Source organism: Giraffa tippelskirchi, chromosome 2 (genome assembly GCF_054371585.1).
Source record: "Giraffa tippelskirchi isolate mGirTip1 chromosome 2, T2T-mGirTip1v1.2.pri, whole genome shotgun sequence".
Classification (NCBI taxonomy): Eukaryota; Metazoa; Chordata; class Mammalia; order Artiodactyla; family Giraffidae; genus Giraffa; species Giraffa tippelskirchi.
In genome coordinates this window covers 225,918,118-225,938,457 of record NC_137276.1, presented here as the reverse complement: position 1 = coordinate 225,938,457, position 20,340 = coordinate 225,918,118, and the positions used below count along the sequence as shown (strand labels likewise).

Sequence of the window (20,340 nt, the reverse complement as noted above, 5' to 3'; positions counted from 1 at the left end):
TTTCCTGGAGTAGTTCCCTTTGCCAAAGCTCCAGGTTCTAGAACCTTTTTTCTTTCCCTTCTGTACAGATGTGAGAGTTCAATCATAAAGAAGGCTGAGCACTGAAGAATTGATGCTTTTGAACTGTGACACTAGAGAAGACTCTCCAGAGTCCCTCAGACTGCAAGGAGATCAAACCAGTCACTCCTAAGGAAATCAACCCTGAATATTCATTGGAAGGACTGTGGCTGAAGCTGAAGTTCTAATACGTTGGCCACCTGATGCTCAGAGCCCATTCATTGGAAAAGACTCTGATGCCGGGAAAGATTGAAGGCGGGAGGAGAAGGGGACGACAGAGGATGAGATGGTTGGATGGCAGCACCAACTCAATGGCCATGAGTTTGAGCAAACTCCAGGAGAAAGTGGAGGACAGAAGAGCCTGGCGTGTTACAGTCCATGGGGTCACAAAGAGTCGGACATGCCTGAGCGACGGTACAACAACAACTTCTGCTTTAAGACTTGCTTCTCCTGAATTCTAGGCCAAAAGAACCTTGCTAGACATATTGCTACCTACAGTGATTCAATGTGTGTGAGGATGGCTGATGATGGCACCTTTCATCTAAAAGTCATCTTCACCAAACATCAAAGTCACTTCAGAGAAACAGGGTTACCAATATCCCATTCCTCCCCATGCAATGCACTTGAAAGAAGACAGCTTCATTGCTGTGACATCCTACACACACATATAAGAATAAAACCACAAAAAAGTCAAACAAATCTAGTCTAAGGGATGCTCTATAAAATGCCAGTCTAAGGGATGCTCTATAAAATGACTATCTCATAATCTTCAAGAATGCCAGTATCATGAAAGATACAGATTGGGGAGCAGTTCTAGGTTGCAAGGAGACTCAAGGGACATGATAACTGAAAATAACCCATGATCTGGGATCTTGTGCTCCCAAGGACATTTTTGGAACAAATGGTGAAATCTGCATGAGGTATGTAGATCAGAAAGCAATAGGGTAGCAAGTTCCTATTTTGATCCTGATTTTGATCATTGTTCTTGCTTATGTAAGACAGTGTCCTTGTTCTTAAGGAACACATGGGAGTACATGGGAGTAAAGGACATCTTATCTGCAACTTAGAAAAGAATAAGGGAAATCTGATAAAATGGAAACATTCTGGGAATCTGGATGAAGGCTATAAAGGAAGTCTTTGTACTAATATTACAAATTTTCTGTGTCTGGAAAAATAATAAATACTGAATTAAAATATGGGTAGATTTAAGAGTGTGCAATGCTTTCCAGCAAGTCTCAACCGTGACTGAATGGCAGAACCACCTCGGGAGATTTAAAAATATCAATGCCCAGGTCCCGGCCCAGAAATTCCAATTCAATTAGCCTGGGAAGGAGCTCCAGACATCAGTATATTTGAAACAACCCCCAAGGTGATTCTAGCGGGAGCCCAGGGGAATAATAAAGAGCCAGTTCAGCCCATGGTATTGTCAGATGAGGGGAGAGCTCTGAGCTGGTTTTTCTTTTCTGAACCCTTCGCGTCTGTTCCTTTTGAGGGCTGATCCTGAGATCCAGCACAGTGACCCCAAACAGGAGCAGAGTCCTCCTGGATCTAGTCTTGGTCCTGCATCTAATAAGCTGGGAGACCTCATGGCAAATTCCAGCCTGGGTTCTGTCTGCTGTGGGCTAAGATTAATGGAGAGCAGCTTCCAAGGGAAATGAGGTTCCAGGAGGAGGATACATCCCTGAACCCTGATGCCCTGAAGCAGCGAGTGTGCACAGGACAGCCTGACATCCTCGTGGCAGAAACAGATGAAGGTGATTAGGGCTGATCAACTTCTCGTACTGCTGGGAGGTTCTGCCACAGTTGGGTGACTCCCAGCAGCCCTCTCTCTCTTCCCAAGGACCAAAATCTAGGATGGTTCTCAGGGAAAGGGGTTGGAGAAAGCAGGAGGACACCCATTATCCCCCACGTGGAAAGCGGGCGAGCTGAGGAGGCCAAGTTCCCAGTGGGAACTGGGGTGGCCACCACTGGCCCCTTCATGACGCAGCCTGATGGAGCTCTGTAAGAGGAAGGTGCCCTCACTGAGAACTAAGGCAGTGTGCTGATCTCAGACCTCAAAGCTGCCCTGCTCTGGACTTCTAAAACTTCCATGCCCTGCTCAACCATCTAATACTGCACTGCTCGGAATGGTGGACCCAGGTCACACGTGGCTACTGAGCACTTGAGATGAGGCCAGTGTGAGTTGAGGTGAGCTGTAAGTGTAAAATACACCCCAGGTTGTCAAGTCCTCATAAGCAAAAGAGAAAAAACTATCTCATTAATAATCCACTTTTTACAAGCTTTAAATAAATATGTCAGCTTTGAAGTCTCATAAAAATATTTTTTAATAAAAAATAATGAAAACTACTGATTAAGGTGGAAATGATCATACGTTGGGAACATTGGGTTAAATAAAATTTCCTATGAAAATTAATTTCACCTCTTTTACTTTTTCTAATGTGGCTACCTGAATATTCACTGAAAGGACTGATCCTGAAGCTGAAACTCCAATACTTTGGCCACCTGGTACGAAGAGTCAGCTCATTGGAAAAGACTCTGATGCTGGGGAAAGATTGAAGGCAGGAGGAGAAGGGGATGACAGAGGATGAGATGGTTGGATGGCATCACTAACTCGATGGACATGAGTTTGAGGGAACTCTGGGAGATGGTAAAGGACAGGGAAGCCTGGCATGCTGCAGTCCATGGGGTTGCAAAGAGTCAGACACGACTTACCAACTGAACAACAACGAAAGAATATTTAATATTACCTCCATGGATTACATCATATTTCTATTGGATAGCTCTGTTTCTAAGGTCTGTATATTGTCCTTTCAAAATTTTAAATCCCTGGTGATAATTAAATTAAAATCCACTTGAGGAAGGATTTAGTATGCAGTGGAGTCGGCCCTGGGCCTCGAATGCCCTGCAGTGAGCAATGCTTAGCTGTTTCCCCTGGTTCTCAGCCTTCGGTGAGTCCAGCAAAATTCACTCTTCTCCACAGCCCGAGAAAATGCAGATATGGACAGGTAACGTCCATACCTCATGGTTTGCTGGAATAATGATAATGATGTATATTTACTACCAAGTACTTAGCCCTGAAATTTTAACCCAGTTTGTGAGGCTGAATCACAAACATGTGATCTTAAAATAAGACTATCAGTATAATTTACCTTTGCCAAAGAAAGAGAATACATAAGTTGGTAATGAAGATGAATGGTGCAGACTCTCAAGAAAGACACTAAGGCAGTAGCAAGTCACATTCCAGAAGGTTCCATGGAAGACTGTAGTTTGAGCTTAGTTCACATGTCACTGTCTGACTGCATTCTGAGGATGAAAGGCCCCTCACTTGTGCGAGTGTGTGTTTGTAAGTATGTGTACATGTGCCTTCAGTTACACACACAGAAGCAAATAACTGGCACTTCCTTTGGCCAATTTCCTTGCAGTAACAACCTGGGACCATGGAGAGTCATGGTAGGTTTATCTTTGTTTTGTTTCCAAAGCTCTTCTAGGGACCAATCTTCTCGTCCATGGTCTGACTCTATCTTGGACCACATATGTAACATGGATGGTGCAATCCGTCTTGTGTATGAGGTCTACATATTAAATTTCCCATTATGGAAAAAATAAAAACGTTTTAATTCAGTGACTGTCCAGGTGTTTCAGGGAGCTTTCCAGAAACCAGGAAGAAGGAAATAGAGGCTGTTTTGCCAAGGACCGGTGGTGCTGTGTGCAGAGCCCAAAAGACTGGTTTGGGTGAAAAGTCACTCCCATAAGGTGGACTGGTGTTTGCAACATTGTAAAAAACTTTCTCAGCCCAGAAGCTTACAACATACTCAGTACTCATGGTTCAGCTGAATCCAAGGGTTGAATACCATGCTTTGGTTCTTTTTTAAAAAAGCACAGTATATAATATTTAGTAATATTAACACAGAGACATAGAGGATAAATGTGTACTCTATATTAAAATGTCTATGGGGTGAGAAAAATCACTGTCCAACGTTTAATATCCTGGGAAAGAAACAACTAGGAAAGCACATCCTTGCAAAAAAGCTTTTTTCTGCTTATTTTTAAAATAATTTTATTTATTTATTTATTTATCTTTGGCTGTGCTGGGTCTTCACTGCTGTTGCAGTGCATGGGCTTCTTATTGTGGTGGCTTCTCTGGTTGCAGAACACAGGCTCCAGGGCACTCAGGCTTCAGTAGTTGTGGCTTCCAGGCTCTAGAGCACAGGCTCAACAGTTGTGGCACAACAGTTGCTCTGCGGCATGTGGGATCTTCCAAGACCAGGGGTCAAAACCCTGTCACCTGCAATGGCAGGCAGATTCTACACCACTAGCTCCCTAGGGAAGCCCCTTTTCTGCTTATTTTTACAACATCTATACCCATGACTGATGATGAGCACAGTACCCAGAAGTACATACCAAGTGCATGGAGCATTTGGGAAAATCAGTAATGTCTCTATGTCTACATTTTCAAAAGTGTACTGATAAAACAGAGACTCACAGACATACAAAACAAACCTATGGTTACCAAAGTAGGAAAGAGGAAGAGAGGGATAAATTGGGAGTTTGGGATTAACAGATATACACTACTATATATATATAAGAGATAAACAGCAAGGACCTACTACAGGGAACTATATTCAATATCTTGTAATAACCTATAATGGAAAAGAATCTGGAAAAGAATATATACATATATATGTGTATATATATATATATATATACACATATATATAAGTGAATCATTTCGCTATATACCTGAAATGTTGTAAATCAACTGTATTTCAATTAAAAATGAAAAAAATTTTTTTAAGTGTATTAAAAAGAAAGAAGATAATGTAAGAAGACACTCTGCATATGTGTCTATATATACACGCATAGGGCTTCCCCAGTGGCTCAGTGGTAAAGAATCCACCTGCCAATGTGGGAGCTGCAGAAGACTCAGGTTCGATCCCTGGGTCAAGAAGATCCCCTGGAGGAGGGTGTGGCAACCCACTCCAGTATTCTTGTCTGGAGCATCCTGTGGTCAGAGTAGCCTGGTGGACTACAGCCCATGGGGTCACAAAGAGTTGGGCACGACTAAAGTGTGCACACAGAGAGAGGAAAATAACAAATATAGTCAAATGTATTTTTACTTTTATTCTAAGAAGTCATATGCATTTTAGAGACATACTGTATTTTGCTTTGGAACATGACGCCTTTTCATTAAAACAATGTCAAGGGAAGAGGCTTTGATTTCTTAATATGAATGGATTCAGAGAACTCAATTTCTCTCACACCAAAATGGGCAGAAATGAGAAAAAGCAGCAAAGCCCTCCTGTCGGACAACATTCTTACATCACCCACTTTAAAATTAAATCTGAAACAGAGTTCTGACAGGCCTGCTATTTTCTTCAGTGCCAAGAGGCACACAATAGACCTTTTTTTTTTGGACAAAGCTCTTAAAATGCTTGGAGATTCAGATGTACTGAGTCACGAAACTGTACAAATACTGCACACCCATTCCCGCCGGTGCCCCTGCCCGCTCTTTTGGAAACAATATTATATTTTCTCTGTGTTTGGCAGAAGGAAAGAAATATTTTAATTAGAGCTGCAACCTGTTTGAAAGAAGGGTGACAGGAACGCAAGCTCTGACATGGGTAGCTGTCCTCTGGGCCAGTGGCCCCTAGGCAGAGGTGGGTAGTTATCATTTCAGAGGAATCTGCTTGATTCTCTTACTTAGTGTGGGCTCGACAATGATGCCCAGTCCCAGGACCACAGAAACTGCAAATGTGGCCTGATAAGGTGTTGACATTCAGCACAGAAGAGTGGACAGGGCTGCACTGAAGTAGTGCTAGATGATTCACCCATGCAATTAACACTCTCAGATCCATCTTTGAACGAAAGTCTTTATATAACATGCAATACAGAGAAGGCGTTCTCATGGCAAGAATACTGAAGTGGTTTGCCATTCCCTCCTCCACTGATTCAATGGACGTGAACTTGGGGAAACTCCAAGAGATGGCAAAGGACAGACAGGCCTGGCGTGCTGCAGTCCATGGGGTCACAGAGAGCTGGACACAACTTGGTGACTGAACAACAACACACAGAAGAGGACACGACCTTGCATAGAAATATCAGCGGATCTATGTGCTGTCTGTCTGTGGGTGCAAAGGCAGGGGTCGGGGTCAGAGAAGGTGCAAGAGGAACAGAAACAGGAACAGAGGAGGAGGAAAGAAGAGGAAGGCAGTGGGAGGAAGCAAATCTGCACATGGGTTTCAAGACTTGCTCTCTCTTTTAAAAATTCAAATCAAATTGCTCCCCCACCCACCCCATGCCCACAACTGCTTTGCTGATGTTGTGAAATAATTTAGAAGTGTTGCAAAGACATCCTTGCACCGTGAACGAGCAACTGACTTCAAGTCTCAACACCTCTCCATCTAGAAGGATATTTTAGATTGACGTTAATGATGGTGAGTATTTCAGCTTGAAATGAGGAGGACAAAAGGGCCAGTTGTTGTTCAGTCACTAAGTCATGTTCAGCTCTTTGCGATCCCATAGACTGCAACACACCAGGCTTCCCTGTCCTCCACTGTCTCCCTGAGTTTGCTCAAACTCATTTCCATTGAGTTGATGATGCCACCCAACCATCTCATCCTCTGTCGCCCCCTTCTCCTCCTGCCTTCAATCTTTCCCAGCATCAGGGTCTTTTCCAATGAGTTGACTGTTTGTATCAGGTGGCCAAAGTACTGCAGCTTCAGCATCAGTCTTCCAGTGACTATTCGGGGTTGATTTCCTTTAGGATTGACTGGTTTGATCTCCTTGCTGTCCAAGGGACTCTCAGGAGTCTTCTCCAGCACCACAATTTGAAAGCATCAAGTTTTCAGCACAGGCAAGTTCTGTAAAGAAGGTGAGGGTGGAAGGAACATGGATGTAAGTCCCCTAGGTGAGAGCGTGAGGACACACAGCTGTGCCTGGGTTGCCATGTCCTTGGCTTCGAGGAACTGAGAGTTTTGGGTGGTTGTGTAAGGCGAGCTGGCCATGAGAAGAGCATCGTGGAGCTGTCTCTAGGTTTTCCAGACTCAACTTCAGTGTTTAAAAATATGTCACACTTTCTTGAGATTCCAAACATGTAGAAAATAAAACCATGGCATGTCGGCTGGTCTGGCCCAGTATTCCTCAACCTCAGCGTGAGGACCGAGGACCGGGTCATTCTCTGCTGTGGGGGCCGCCCCGTGCCCTGTAGGAGGTTTAGCAGCATCCCTGTCTTCTACTCACTAGGTGCCAACAGCACCCCTAGTTGTAACAAATCCAATTGCCTCCAGACATTGTCAAATATTTCTCAGGGAACAAATTTTTTCTGGGTTGACAATCATTGGTTTATTTTATCATTTTATTGCTGATTGAAACATAGTTGATGTACAAGGTTGTGTTAGTTTCAGATGTGCAGCACAGTGAGTCAGTGTTTTTGCAGATATAATCCATTACAGGTTATTACAAGATAATGGGTATATTTCCTAGTGAGTGCGTGCATGCGTTCATGTGTGCATGTTCAGTCGTGTCTGACTCTTGGTGGCCCCATGGACTGCAGCCAGTCTCCTCTGTCCATAGGATTTTCCAGGCAAGAATACTGGAGTGGGTTGCCATTTCCGCCTCTAGGGAATCTTCCCAACCCAGGGATCGAAGTTGGGTCTCCTGCATTGGCAGGTGGATTCTTTATCACTGAGCCACCTGGGGAGCCCATAATTCCCAGTATTACAGAGTGAATGCTTGCTGCTTATCTATCTTATATATAGTAGTTTGTATCTGTTAATCTATGTCCCTAATTTATCCCTGCCACCTTCCCTCTGCACTTTGGTAACCATTAGCTTGTTTTCTATGTTTATGAGTTTGTTTCTGTCCTATATATATATTCAGTTGTATTCTTTTTTCGATTCCACATATAAGTAATACATAGCATTTGTCTTTGTCTTCTTTTGTTAAGCGTAATACTGAGAATCGCTGGTTTAGACTCAATGTTAAAACAAGCAAAATTTGCATTGAGTGAAGATAGTTATCTACTCTGAGGACCACGTGGCATCTTTGGTGAAGACTGACAAGCCTTAACAGCCTGCCTTGATCATTCAGAGAGAAACACAGAAGTCTGAGACAAGAGCAGGCCTTTTTTCTCAAAGTGCTAGTTTATGGCTTTAGGGACCCATAACACTATTTACACGTAACCCTGGGGGAAAAAAATCGTGGGGCCCTTTGCTTTAAAAAAGAAAGAGTCCTTCACACTTAAAGTGAGCTTTAAAGAAGTGAAAACACAGAAGACCACAGGCTCTGTTCTGTAGAATTCTCCACACCCTGCAGGACTGACTCCACACAGCAGGTCCTGCAGCATGGAGGCCTCCGAGACCCCTTTCTATCCTGAGGCTGTGGGTTGGATGGCACCTGCTGGCAGCCTCAGGATGTCTTTACATCCAGTCTGACTTATCCACAAAGCATTTGGTATGGTTAGCCTTAGGAGGTGTGTTTAGCCTCACAAAACAGAGGAAGGTGTTTAAAAACAACTGTCCCTTAATTTCACCATCATATGGACAAAAAAGAGGCATGTGAATCTGAACTCGGGTCAGTGTACATTTTTTTTTTTAATAGAAAGGAGACTCTAATCTCATGCACTCCCTTAAGCATATCCCTTAAAAGCTGTACAAATTGGCCCTCTAGATAAGATCATGCGTTCTCATCCCCACCTGTCTCCCAGTGAACAAACAGAGAAGAGAAAGGGCTCCCTGACCCGGGTCTCTCTCGTTCCAGAGTACAGTACCATGATTGATTTATGATTTCTAAGCCTGAGAACTTTGGAAGCCGCCAAACATGAAAAGAGTGAAAAATCTTCTAAGTCAAGAGAAAAAAAGGGAAGGTCTTGGTAGCAGAGCGCCCTTCTCAGACTCTGAAACACTACTCTGAAAGCTGTCACGAGTATGCATCGCTTGGGCCCTTGCAGACAAAAAGGGTTATTTTATCCAGATTATTCCCCCACATTGCAGGGGAAAAGGGACTCATTTGTAATCATCAAAGGAATGCTGACAGACTTGAAACGGGATTACATTCTATTATCCTCATCCGAATTAAAGATTTGTTTTGGAGATCTTTCTTAGGTTTCTTCCTCCCTGCTCCTCCAACTCCAAATGAGATGATTTGTATTCAAGGGACATCTGAGGCAGACATGAAATCAGACGGTTTGCAAACATACATTTCAGATTCAGTGGCCTGAGTTTTGAATTTTAATGTTGCCTGGTTCTCTGTGTGTGTGGAAAACTAGGCTCTCAGGTTGAAAGTAACCCCAAGCATCACTTCACTTCATTTCCTAACTAGTTAATGCAGGAGACATTCAACATCAGGAGCCTGAGTGAACAAGTGATACAGATGTCCAGAAATGCAAGCGTGGAAGTGGAAAATCAACCCATGGGCAGTGTTGTCTGGTAGGTCTATGGATACGCTTGTTGTCGTTGTTCTTCAGTTGCTAAGTCATGTCCAACTCTTTGTGACCCCATAGGATGGATACGCTACTAATCCCTCAGTTCCAAGCTCTGTGGTTTGGGTACCACTTGAATAATGTAACTGGCCAAATCTATTCTGCATCTCTCAAACTGCTTTGTGATGAGTGCCCATGAAACCACTGAGGAGGGAGCCTCCCCAGGACAGACTGACTCTTTAGAGCAGGCTTATATGATACTTAGCATAGCATCTGAGACCCGAAAGACTTGAGAACATTTCCTGTTCTTTCAGACAGACCTTCCACTGTGTAATCACAATGGAACTGACGCCCACCAGAAAAAAGTCTCAGGTAACTCAGATTGAAAGCCAAGTCAGTGGAAGAGTTCAACTGGGTCAAAAATTTCAACAAGACAAAAAGCTATGTCTTGATTTTAGCTGATCAAAGAACAAGACATCTTAGAGAAAATCTCTCTCAAGGCAAGGAGATGACACTCTCGAAGCAGGAAGAGAGCAAAGAATATAGGTAAAGTGCATTAGAAGCTGTACCATTTCTTTGCTCGTCATGTCTTTATATCACAAGCCTTCTTTCTAGACTTACTGTTCTTCTTCAGGAAGTATATCCTCTAGTAGTTCTTTCTGTAAGAATTTATTAGTGGTAAACATGCCCTTATTTCATGCTCACTCTTGCAGATAGTTTAGCTGGTTATATAGCTCTGCACTGACAGTTTTTTCCCCCAGAACCTGGAAAATATTTCACTGGTTTCTGACTCTCATTGTTATGGCAAAACCTTTCCAAATGAAAAACTTTCCCTCTGATTGTTTTAAGACCATCACTTTGTTCTAGTATTTTGTAGTTTTAGTATGATACACATAAATTAATTTTGCTCAGGATGCTTGAATCTGAATCATTCATCAACTCTTCAAAATTGACTCTAAGATATTATCACTTTGAGTGTTGTCTCTCCCGCATTTTCCCTATTCTCTCTTTCTAGAATACTTATCACATGTGTTTTGAATCTTCATTCCATTTTCCATGTCTTATAAAGTTTTTTTTTTTCATGTCTTTATCTCTTTTACTGCATTCTGGATAATTTTCCTAGCTTTATTTTCCAGTTCACTATTTCTCTCTTCAGCTACATTTCATCTATCTATCAAGCCTTGAACCTCAGTGAATATCTTTTTCATGTTAGTTGATATATTTGATTCTATTAAAAAAAATAGGCCTGCTCTTTCTTGATAGCGTTTCATTCCTTCTTCTTCTGGATTCTTTCTTTTATTTCTTTTTATGTTTTATATTGCCTCTTATTTATTAAACACTCTGTGGTTTTGCTGCTGACTGTTATTCATACTGTTATTCATAGTGTATTTTGGATTATGTGTTCACAATCAGCAGAATTTAATCTACCAGAATCTTGTGGGGCCTGCGTTGATGTTGCTACACAGAGAATATTTGTGGGTTTTTTTTCCAGGTACACTGGGGCAACTTTTCTAGTTTCTTAGCTTGGGTTTCCTGGTAAAGGCAATGTGAAGTCAAACCCCAGATTCTTGCAAAGTTAAGTGTGTGGTTACATAGTTTCAACAAAGATTATTTTTTCCTCTAATCTGGAGCCCAAGCTGAGATGTTCCCTTGTTATCTTTCTTTGCAAGAATGCTGATTTGTTTCTCACGCACCTTTTTATGAGTGTTTAGCCCTTCCAGGTCCTGGCCTTATAAGGAGATCTTTATTCCAATTCCTCACTTGACATTGGTCTAATGCTTTGTCTCTTGCCCTTATGTACCTAGTAAATACTGGTTATAAAACGCATCAAAGGCCCCAGTGTAGCCATAGGGTCAGTGCCAGCTACTTCTTCAGTTCTCTGGTCCCTCTTCATTTTTGTTCCCTGGCTACTCCTTGTGTTTATTCACTCACTTATGCATTTTAAGGATGTTTGCTATATTTTATTCAGCAGCTTTAGATGTTTTGTTGTAGAAATACTTCCAGAACACCAGTTTCACAATATTTCCAAGAAATGAATTATAGACCCTATTTTGTAATCAGTTATTTGGGGCTGGGTGGTGCTATCTCTAGACACAATGTGGAAAGGACAATACCTGTAAGTCCTGGGAAAGATTTGGATCTGATATATTAAGAGATAAACATTAAGAAGTGACATTGTTTTAAACAACTTACAATTGATTTGATTTAGTGTTAGAGAAGCTGCCTGCATTCAAATCTCCAAAAGTTACTTAAGCTCTCTGGCTACTATTTCTTCAACATATAGAGAAATTTCCTTCATAGGGATGTGAGGATTAAATGAGTTAATAAACATGAAGTTTTTAAAACACTGTGTGGCATAAAGTGCTTTGTGTATTTGATACATTATAATATTTTTAGCTAACTTCTCTTACTTGTGCTAAGAAAACCAAGTAAAGAATTTACCCCTTATGTTGGATCAGAGTTTAACCTGAGATAGTGCACACATAGTGGCCAGTGAAGGAGTAGCAGAATTAGAGGCCCCAAGGGGAAAGAGGGGCTTCCCAGGTGGCTCCGTGGTAAAGAACCCGGCTGCCAATGCAGGAGACACAGGTTCAATCCCTGGGTCGGGAAGATCCCCTGGAAGAGGAAATGGCAACCCACTCCAGTATTCTTGCCTGGAAAATTCCATGGTCAGAGGAGCGTGGCAGGCTATGGTCCATGGGGTCACAAAGAGTCGGACACAACTGAGCATGCACCCAAGGGGAAAGAAAGAAGCTCAAAGAAAACAGTTTAGAATCACCTGGTCAGCCACCCTCCCATCTGAGAGTCTCCTTCCAGTGCTAAAATCTACGTGACCCTAGGACGGATGTTATTCAGGGAAGCTATTGCATTCTAGAAATAGACAAACACACCAGCCTCATTAAAGTAGCGGCCGAGTATCATAAAAGGTCAGAATGCCTCACCCTATGCATCCACATTCATTACTTAGCTTGAATGACAAGAGTATGGATTTTTGAAACGAGATAGTTACTGGATTCACATTCTTCATCTAAATTTTACTGGCAGTTGTGGGAACTGGAGCAGTGGGCAAGGAGGGGATAGGGCTGGGTCACGGAGAGCAGTTGCTGTTTTAGGGTATATTACCCCCAAAGTGGTGCCTTTTCAAGAATTTTGCAAGTGCTGACAGGATGGCTGAGGGTACTAGTGGTCTCAAAAAAATTTCAAATCATGAACCCCAACAGCAAAAACATTTTGAGAACACGTTTTCAATGTATTGGATTTAGAAATAGTGTAATGAATCAACTATATTTCAATAAAATAAATTTTTAAAAAAGAAATGATGAACCGTTTGTACTGTCAAGTTGTATGTTTTTTGTTTGTTTTGTTAGCTATGCTGCATAGCTTATAGGATCTTATTTCCTTGATCAGGGATGGAACCCAGGCCAAGGCAGTGAAAGTGCCAGATTCTAACCACTGCACTGCCAGGGAACTCCCTCAACTTGTGTGTTCACCTCAGCTCAGTTCAGTTCAGTCACTCAGTTGTGTTTGACTCTTTGAAACCCCATGAACTGCAGCAAGCCAGGCCTCCCTGTCCATCACCAGCTCCTAGAGTCCACCCAAACCCATGTCCATCAAGTCGGTGATGCCATCCAACCATATCATCCTCTGTCGTCCCCTTCTCCTCCTGCCCTCAATCTTTCCCAGCATCAGGGTCTTTTCCAATGAGTCAGCTAACTTGTATGTTAATTATAAGCAAAACATAACTTCTTTTTTCAAGATAGAAACGAATAGAATATTTCTATTATATCCACTGATCACCTTGTGCCTCCACCTACTGCAGATCAACAGTGTTGAGAAGATGTTGAAGGAAGAAATGAGAAAAGGTCAGTCAACTTAGAGGACAATTGAAATCACTATGATGAGTACAGTTCAGTTCAGTTCAGTTGCTCAGTCGTGTCCGACTCTTTTCGACCCTGTGGACTGCAGCACGCCAGGTCTCCCTGTCCATCACTAACTCCCGGAGTTTACCCAAATGGAGAACTATCTAAAAAGGTCAGGCAAACTGTGGCATTTTTTTCTGGCTTTGCCCCCCACTCAGCACCCACATGGGCCAAGCCCTGCAGCCTGGTCCCACCCCTGGGCTCGTGTTAGGGTCTGCCTCTGCTTCTGAGCTGGGGGTCTCGGGCAAGTTAGCTAAGCTCTCTGAGGTTGGGTAAAGTGAGATTTCTACTTACCTCACAGGGTTGCTATGAGGATGAAGTCAGATAACACTATGCTCAACTAGTTTTCACTCCCTTCCTTTCTCTTCCTCCCTCGAAACTACTGCTAGGCTGCCTTTTCCAATAAAGCGCCTGGGAGACCAAAGGCATCAATTATGGGACCACTCGCCTGCCCAGACTCCTTTTCTTGGCTACAGAAAGAGCCATCAGAACACTTTTTGAATGTAGTTATTTTCCATGGAAACAGGCTAGACCTCTGAGATGCTTACTCTTCATCCCTCTACTTCTATAACGACAGCTGGACAACTCCTTTAGATATCTGCTTTGTTTTCCTTTGGTTATGAGCTGGCTTTTGGCTCCATCAAAGTTTTGAAAGTGAAGACGATCCCGAATTAAAGTATGATGTGACCGAGGGATGATAAAAGGCAGACCTGTGCGTGTGCACACGGGTACATGTGCACGTCTGTATCAGTCTGTGCATACCTGTGTGCTGGGACACAGGGGCAAACTGAGAGCAGGGAATATACATCCTGGTCTCCCTGGCAGCGAGCCCTGGGGTGGGGGGAGGGGGAAGAGAGACCCAGTCACACCGTGTACCCCTGGATGAACTGTGCCTGGTTCATCCCTGCTCTCTGACATGGGCAGCAGTGGTCCTCAACTCTGGCTGCACTCTAGAATTGCCTGGGGACTTTGAAAAAGAGACCCACGCCTGGATCTCCCAGATGAATTTCATCAGAAGCCCTGGGTTGCTGCTAGAGCATCCATATATTTGTTTAGACTTGAGCAATGTTAGTGTGTCAGCCAGGGTTGAGACTCACTGTTTCTCCAAGCGGGAAAGGAAGGTTTAACCTCTTCTAAATGGACCACTCCATCAGGACAAAGTTCCCACTCCAGGGATCCCAATCAAGGGAACGACCATTTTTCTATCTTCTGAAATTCTTTTTTTTTTTTTTTAATTTGGCTGCACTGGATCTTCATTGCTACTTGTAGGCTTTCTCTAGTTGCAGTGAGCAGGGGCTACTCTCTATTTGCGGAGCTTGGGCTTCTCATTGCAGTGGCTTCTCTTGTTGCAGAGCATGGGCTCTAAGGCAAGCAGGTTTCAGTACTTGCAGCTGGAGGGTTCTAGAGCACAGGTTCAGTAGTTGGTGGTTCGTGAGCATAGTTATCCCAAGGCATGTGGTATCTTCCCAGATCAGGGATGGAACCCGAGTCCCCGGCACTGGCAGGCGGGCTCCTAACCACAGGACCATCAGGGAAGTCCTACATTCTGAAATTCTTGACCAATGAAATAAGGAGTTAGGGTCAGGCTTATTCACTAGGCTGCAAATGATCTGATAACAAGCCCCACGTCTTGTCTTGCCCACTTGGGCTACTGATGGAGGCGGGCAGGGTAGGACACCAGCCCGGAGACCCCCTGCTATCATGCAGTGCCCTTTCTTTGAGGTCTGGGGAATCTGGGAACAAGGAAGGCCTTAAAAGCTGCCCCACTCCGCTTGTTTCTCACTTCCTTTCTGTTTCCCACATTCACCCTCCGTGCCCGAGGGTAAAACCAAACGTGTCAACATATGATCATGACTCTTTTTTGTCAAAAGTCAGGAGTTTTCTAGGAATCCAAGTGGGAACATGAAGAATTTTTCATCCTTTCCTTCCCTCCCTCCCCATCAGTCCATCAATCACTTTGAACATCTTTGAGAAGAAAGAAAAGAAAAAAAAAAGAAGAGGGAGAAAAGGAAAGAGCAGAGAGAGAAGACCGTGCCTGCTCTCCGCAGAGAGTAAAACCATCAAAAATAAATAGATAAATAAACAAGATGGGATGTCCCTGGTGGTCCAGTGGTTAAGAATGTGCCTTGCAATGCAGGGTTCAATCCCTGGTCAGGAAACTACTGATAGGATCCCACATGTCTCAGAGCAATGAAGCCCATATGCCACAACTAGAGAGTCAATTAAGCCCAAATACCATAACTAGAGAGTCCAAGTGCCACAACGAAGGAGTGTCCATGTGCCAAAACTAAGATCTGACACAGCCAAATAAATAAACATTATTTTTTAAAAACGAATAAGACCTGAGGGACACGGCAAGCTAAGTTCAGAGACACACTAAAACATCTCTCTCGAAAGCCAGACCACATGTAGAAAGGATCTTTAGGATCTTTTTAATCATTGGAACCAAAATGGCACCCCTCCCTCCCCTCTGCCCTCATCCTGCCTTGTTTTTTGAACAAAGATGATGCTGACATTGTATTTCTATATAGGAAAAAAAAAATCAGTGATCAGTTTGGACCTCTCAGGCTAAATCCTCAAGTTGGGAATGCAGTCAAAAGAATAGAACACTATCCCAAAGAGGAAAATGGACAAAAGCCAAGCGCATTTGAGTTTGGGATTAAGGATCAGAGGCACTAATTTTGCATGAACTGTTCTTGCCTTCCTGGGATGTGTTTTTAATGCAGTGATGATAGCCTTCCAGTGGCCGCTGGCAGCATCTCAATGTCTTCAGGGAGGAGAGGGAAGGGGGTGTTTAGGGAGCCTGTTTCCTAGCAGGCTTGGAGGTGATTAGCACAAGTCACGAGCATGAAGGCGGAGGACAGGAGGAGGCCCTGATGCAGCCTCTGGCTTATTAAGTGTGAGATCTGATGCTGGAATCCCTGGGGCAAAAAAATCAATGACCCAGGAAAACTATACCAGCTGACAGCCTCAGGGAAAAAAAAAAAAAAAAAAAGCTCAAGGAAGAGTTGCAAAGAAGAGAAAGGCTTAAGTAACTTTCCAAACTCCTGCTAATCTCCCGGGAGGCCCAATACTGTACAAAGGCTAGGACCCCTTTCATTTCAGCACTTTCTTTCACCTGAATTCACCACCCTGCTTCCATCCCCTCCTTCACGAAGGTTGAAAGGGTCCCAAGTTTCCTCCACCCTGCCTCTGTCTGGATTTTTGATGTTTCCTTGTTTAGAAAAACAAGCAAGCAGAGACATTGTCAAATGCTGCTCTCCAGGGCTCAGCTATCACTGTCAGGCTCCGAAGGGGAGAGTCCACTGTCTCTTTTCAGGCTCTGGTTTCTACATACCCCTCCAAGTTCAGGAACAGGACCTCTTGTTCCCAGGAAAGCAGGAATCAGGCTTTGAGGCCACAGGGGTGGGAGTTGGGGAGGGGTGTGTGTGTGTGTGTGTGTGTGTGTGTGTGTGTGTGTGTGTGTGTTAGAGTCACATGACCAGGATCCACTGTGTCAACTAAAGCTTTCAACCGAACCCTCAGACAGTCATCTTTGGAGCTTATGAATTTTCTTGGATGCTGTATGTCACGTGGTTAGGGGGATTCCCTAAAGGTTCATTAAGTTTCAAGTCAAATGAATCAACTTTGGAAGATTCTCCCTAAGCCTTTTCTAATATTTCCCTAAAGCCATACAAGCTAGAATTTAGATCTAAACGTGAGTGTGTCTGTGGTTTCAGAGAAGGTTATTTTTCTTTTCTTCTCCCCAAAAGGCTCCCAGACACTTTCTCCCTGGTCCTCAGATCTTTAAAGAGCAAGGTTGACCAGAGAAAATATGGGGGTTGCCTGTGGGTGGACCTGGCAATGTCACCATCAACCAAACACATTGGCTCAGGGAGTCTCAAACCCTGGAATCTAGGTTCCCACTAAAAGCACAAGAAAATCTCTTTTATCGTTTAATCATTTAGAGAAATATGTATGAAAACACCCACTTCCAAGTTTACAGCATCCCTGTTTGACAGCTCAAGCTCACCCTCGGAGACAGTTGTTAAGTTCAGACGGTTCCTAACTTGGGTGGTAATCTATAGACTGCTTCAAGGATTGCAACCGCTTACTAAAGAAACAAGCTCCAAGTGCCTATAATCTGTGAGAACAATCTAATGGTTACACCGCAACGGTACCTAAAGCAATATTTGTTCAGTTACAATGATGTCACAAAAGAAAGGCTTGTTGGCTTTCTGTTCTTTCCTCAACAATATTCACAGCCTGCCGGTGGCTGAATGCAGACTGCTTTCCATAGCTGAAATCAGCAAAGACAGAACTTTTCTAGCAGCCAAGAAAGTTCTATTACCAAAAAAAAAAAAGTCAATAGCACTTGAAATTCAGCGTTTTTCCCAGCACATTCACCACAGCGCTCTGACCCTGGGTTTTAAGGACCTCGGTTTCCTTGCCAAATAGGCATGTCTTGGCTTCCTTTGCGAGGTAGAAACACTGCCTTGATATTAAATATTCAAAGCAAAGAACCTCTGACCCGAGGGCTCTCAGCTAACAATGACATTCTCTGTAAGTAAACTAGAAACCCAACTCAGCTTCTGGTTTGCCAGTGTCCCTGGGCATGTACTAGTGTATTGCACAAACAGGGGCTGAAGAAGGAGCCTTGTGGACTGTGATTACACCGCGAAAGACCTTCAAGGCAGAGATGCGGGAAGCCTGGCCTTGACAGGAGATGCTGGAGAAGGCAAAGAATGGGACTCAGAGCTGCTTCCTGGGCTGGGCAGGGGCGAGAAAAGGGTGAAAGGCCTCCAACCTCACCAGACGGAGACCCAGGTCTGATCCACCATTGCAGGGATGTCTGGTTACTCTCAGCAAGCGCGAATGTAATTTAAGAATGCGGTCCCTCTAGCCCGCATCAATTCAGAAACCTCTCTCACTTTGTGGCGCCACACCTACAACCCCAGAACTACCTGAGATCGGCTGTGGGAGCCTTGGTCTCAGTCTCTCCCCCCAAAGAAAAGCCTCATCGGTTACTGGGAGGGGGGTCGTTACTCTTTTCTTTTTTTAAGGCGATGGGGGCTGGAGGGGGCCAACTCTGGTGCCTTTTGGCGGTAAAGTCTTACCCTTGAGTCTCCTCTCTGTTCTGAAGCTTCTATTCATCTCTCATCGCATCTCCACCGGACCTTCCACCATCCCACCCCACCCCCGGGTTTCCCTCAGGTCTGTTGGCAAAGACTTCAGGTCAAGTGTCTCCTGGGCTGGTCTCCTTACGTGAGCACCCAAGAGGTCGGCTGGGGCACACCCAAACTGCGCGTAAAGCAAACCAAGTACAACGTAGACCACAACACGTGTACCAACAGCGCTGAGCGCCGCACAGGACTCAGCGTAAGGTGCTTTAAACCGATACGCATCCTTCGGAGTCTGGTCCCTGACCCTGGGAAACTGACGAGGTCAACTCATCGGGAGACAGACTCCAAACATTCTACCTACCCTTCCTTCTTGGGAGACCCCTCTGCCGGCATCCCACATGCAGCTACTTATAGGCTAAGAGTTCGCATCAGGCAAGAAAACAGGCTCCGAGCTTGCCGTAACTTAAAAGCAACCCGGCCTTGCCCCCTCGGGGGCCGGCCCCCAACCGAGGGCTCACCTTAGCGCCCCGCGGCGCCGGGGGGGCGCTCAGCGGGGGAGGTCGCTTCTTACCGGAGAAGTCGGTGAGCGCCGCGATCTCTTTGGAGCAAACCAGAACGGTGCAGTAGAAGAGGCGCAGGAGCTGCCCGGGAGGCTCTACCTGCCTGCGGAGGCCGGGATGCTGAGCGGGTTGCGGGGCGGCCGGTGGGCGCGCGTGGCCGGGCAGCAGCATGATGTGCCGCAGGACGGAGCGAGGGCGCGGGCCCGGGGCGCACGGGGGATCGCGGGGCGGAGGGCGGCGTCACATGGCAGGACGAGTCGGTAGCCGACGTCTCCGCGGCCCCCTGCCACCTCCCGGCCCAGGCTGCCAGCGCCTCCTCCCCGCCGCGGGCGAGCACCGGCTCCCCAGCGAAGAGGAGGGGGCGGAGACCTGGGGCGGGGCGAGGAGCCCCAGGAAGGATCCGCGTAGTTTCCCCGAGAGGAAATCTCCGCTGCGGGCCGCGCAGGAGGAAACCAGGGCGGCGGGCGAAGGGAAAGTGTAGCCCCTCCGCGCTCCCGAGGCTGCCGGAGGCCGGGGCCCTGGCGCGCTGCCCGCCGCGGAGGGCGCCCCCAACAGCGCGCGACTGGAGCGCGTCGCACACCCCGGGTCCCCGCCCCCCCGAGACGGCCCGGCACCCCCGGCCAAGCCCGCGCTGGCCCCGTGCCAGCCTCGCCCTGGCCGCCGGAGGAGCGCCCGTGACGCACTTTGGAGCCAGCGCCGCGCGCTGAGCCCGGGAGCCCCGGGGCGGGGCCGAGGCCGGGGTGGGGGCCTCGGGAAGGTGGGGTCCGGGAGGTGTGGGACCGCAGCACTGACGTCTTTGGCGACCGGCCGCGCTCCACGTGCAGAATCACCAAGCACGCTCTGTTCTCCCCATTTCACAGGAGAGGAGACTGAGACCCCGGAGCCTTGGCGATCGCCAAAGCTGACGCAGCCCTGACGGGAACCATCGCGGGGCGGGGAGGGGAGCGGAAAGGGGAGGCATTGTGCTCCAAACGGATCACATGGCTCCAGAACAGGTTTCTTTTAACTGCCTACTTTTCCTGTGGGTACTGAGAGTCGGCCGCGCTCAGGATCTGACGCTGGGCCTGCCCAGACCGCCGCCGAACGCTAATAAACGGGCTTTGTTTTAAAATGGGGCCACAGCATCTTTCTGAGTATCTCGATGACGCGCGGGGTAACCTACGTTTGGACGCCCAGCCCGTGGGCGAGGAGCGGATTTTCGCACCGCCCGGGCTCGGGGTGCACAGACGACAAGGGCACGGGAGCTCTGTGGATGCGCGCCGGGTGCCGTACCTGGGGGTTCA

General features: G+C 45.8%; 1 protein-coding gene across 4 annotated transcripts in view; it reads right to left on the bottom strand.

Annotated features, from left to right (window-relative positions):
• The window catches only part of EVA1C (eva-1 homolog C), a 95,093-nt gene extending 75,705 nt beyond the window's left edge, over positions 1–19,388 (bottom strand). For 3 of the 4 annotated variants that reach the window (XM_081558369.1, XM_081558377.1, XM_081558399.1), the window contains exon 1: positions 19,069–19,388. In XM_081558369.1, coding sequence (XP_081414495.1) covers positions 19,069–19,228 — 160 coding nt within the window. In that variant the 5' untranslated portion in view covers positions 19,229–19,388. Of the gene's footprint in view, positions 1–19,015 lie in introns of all 4 variants that reach the window. The other variant, XM_081558389.1, reaches the window with a different exon arrangement.
• Between the last annotated feature and the right edge of the window lie 952 nt (positions 19,389–20,340).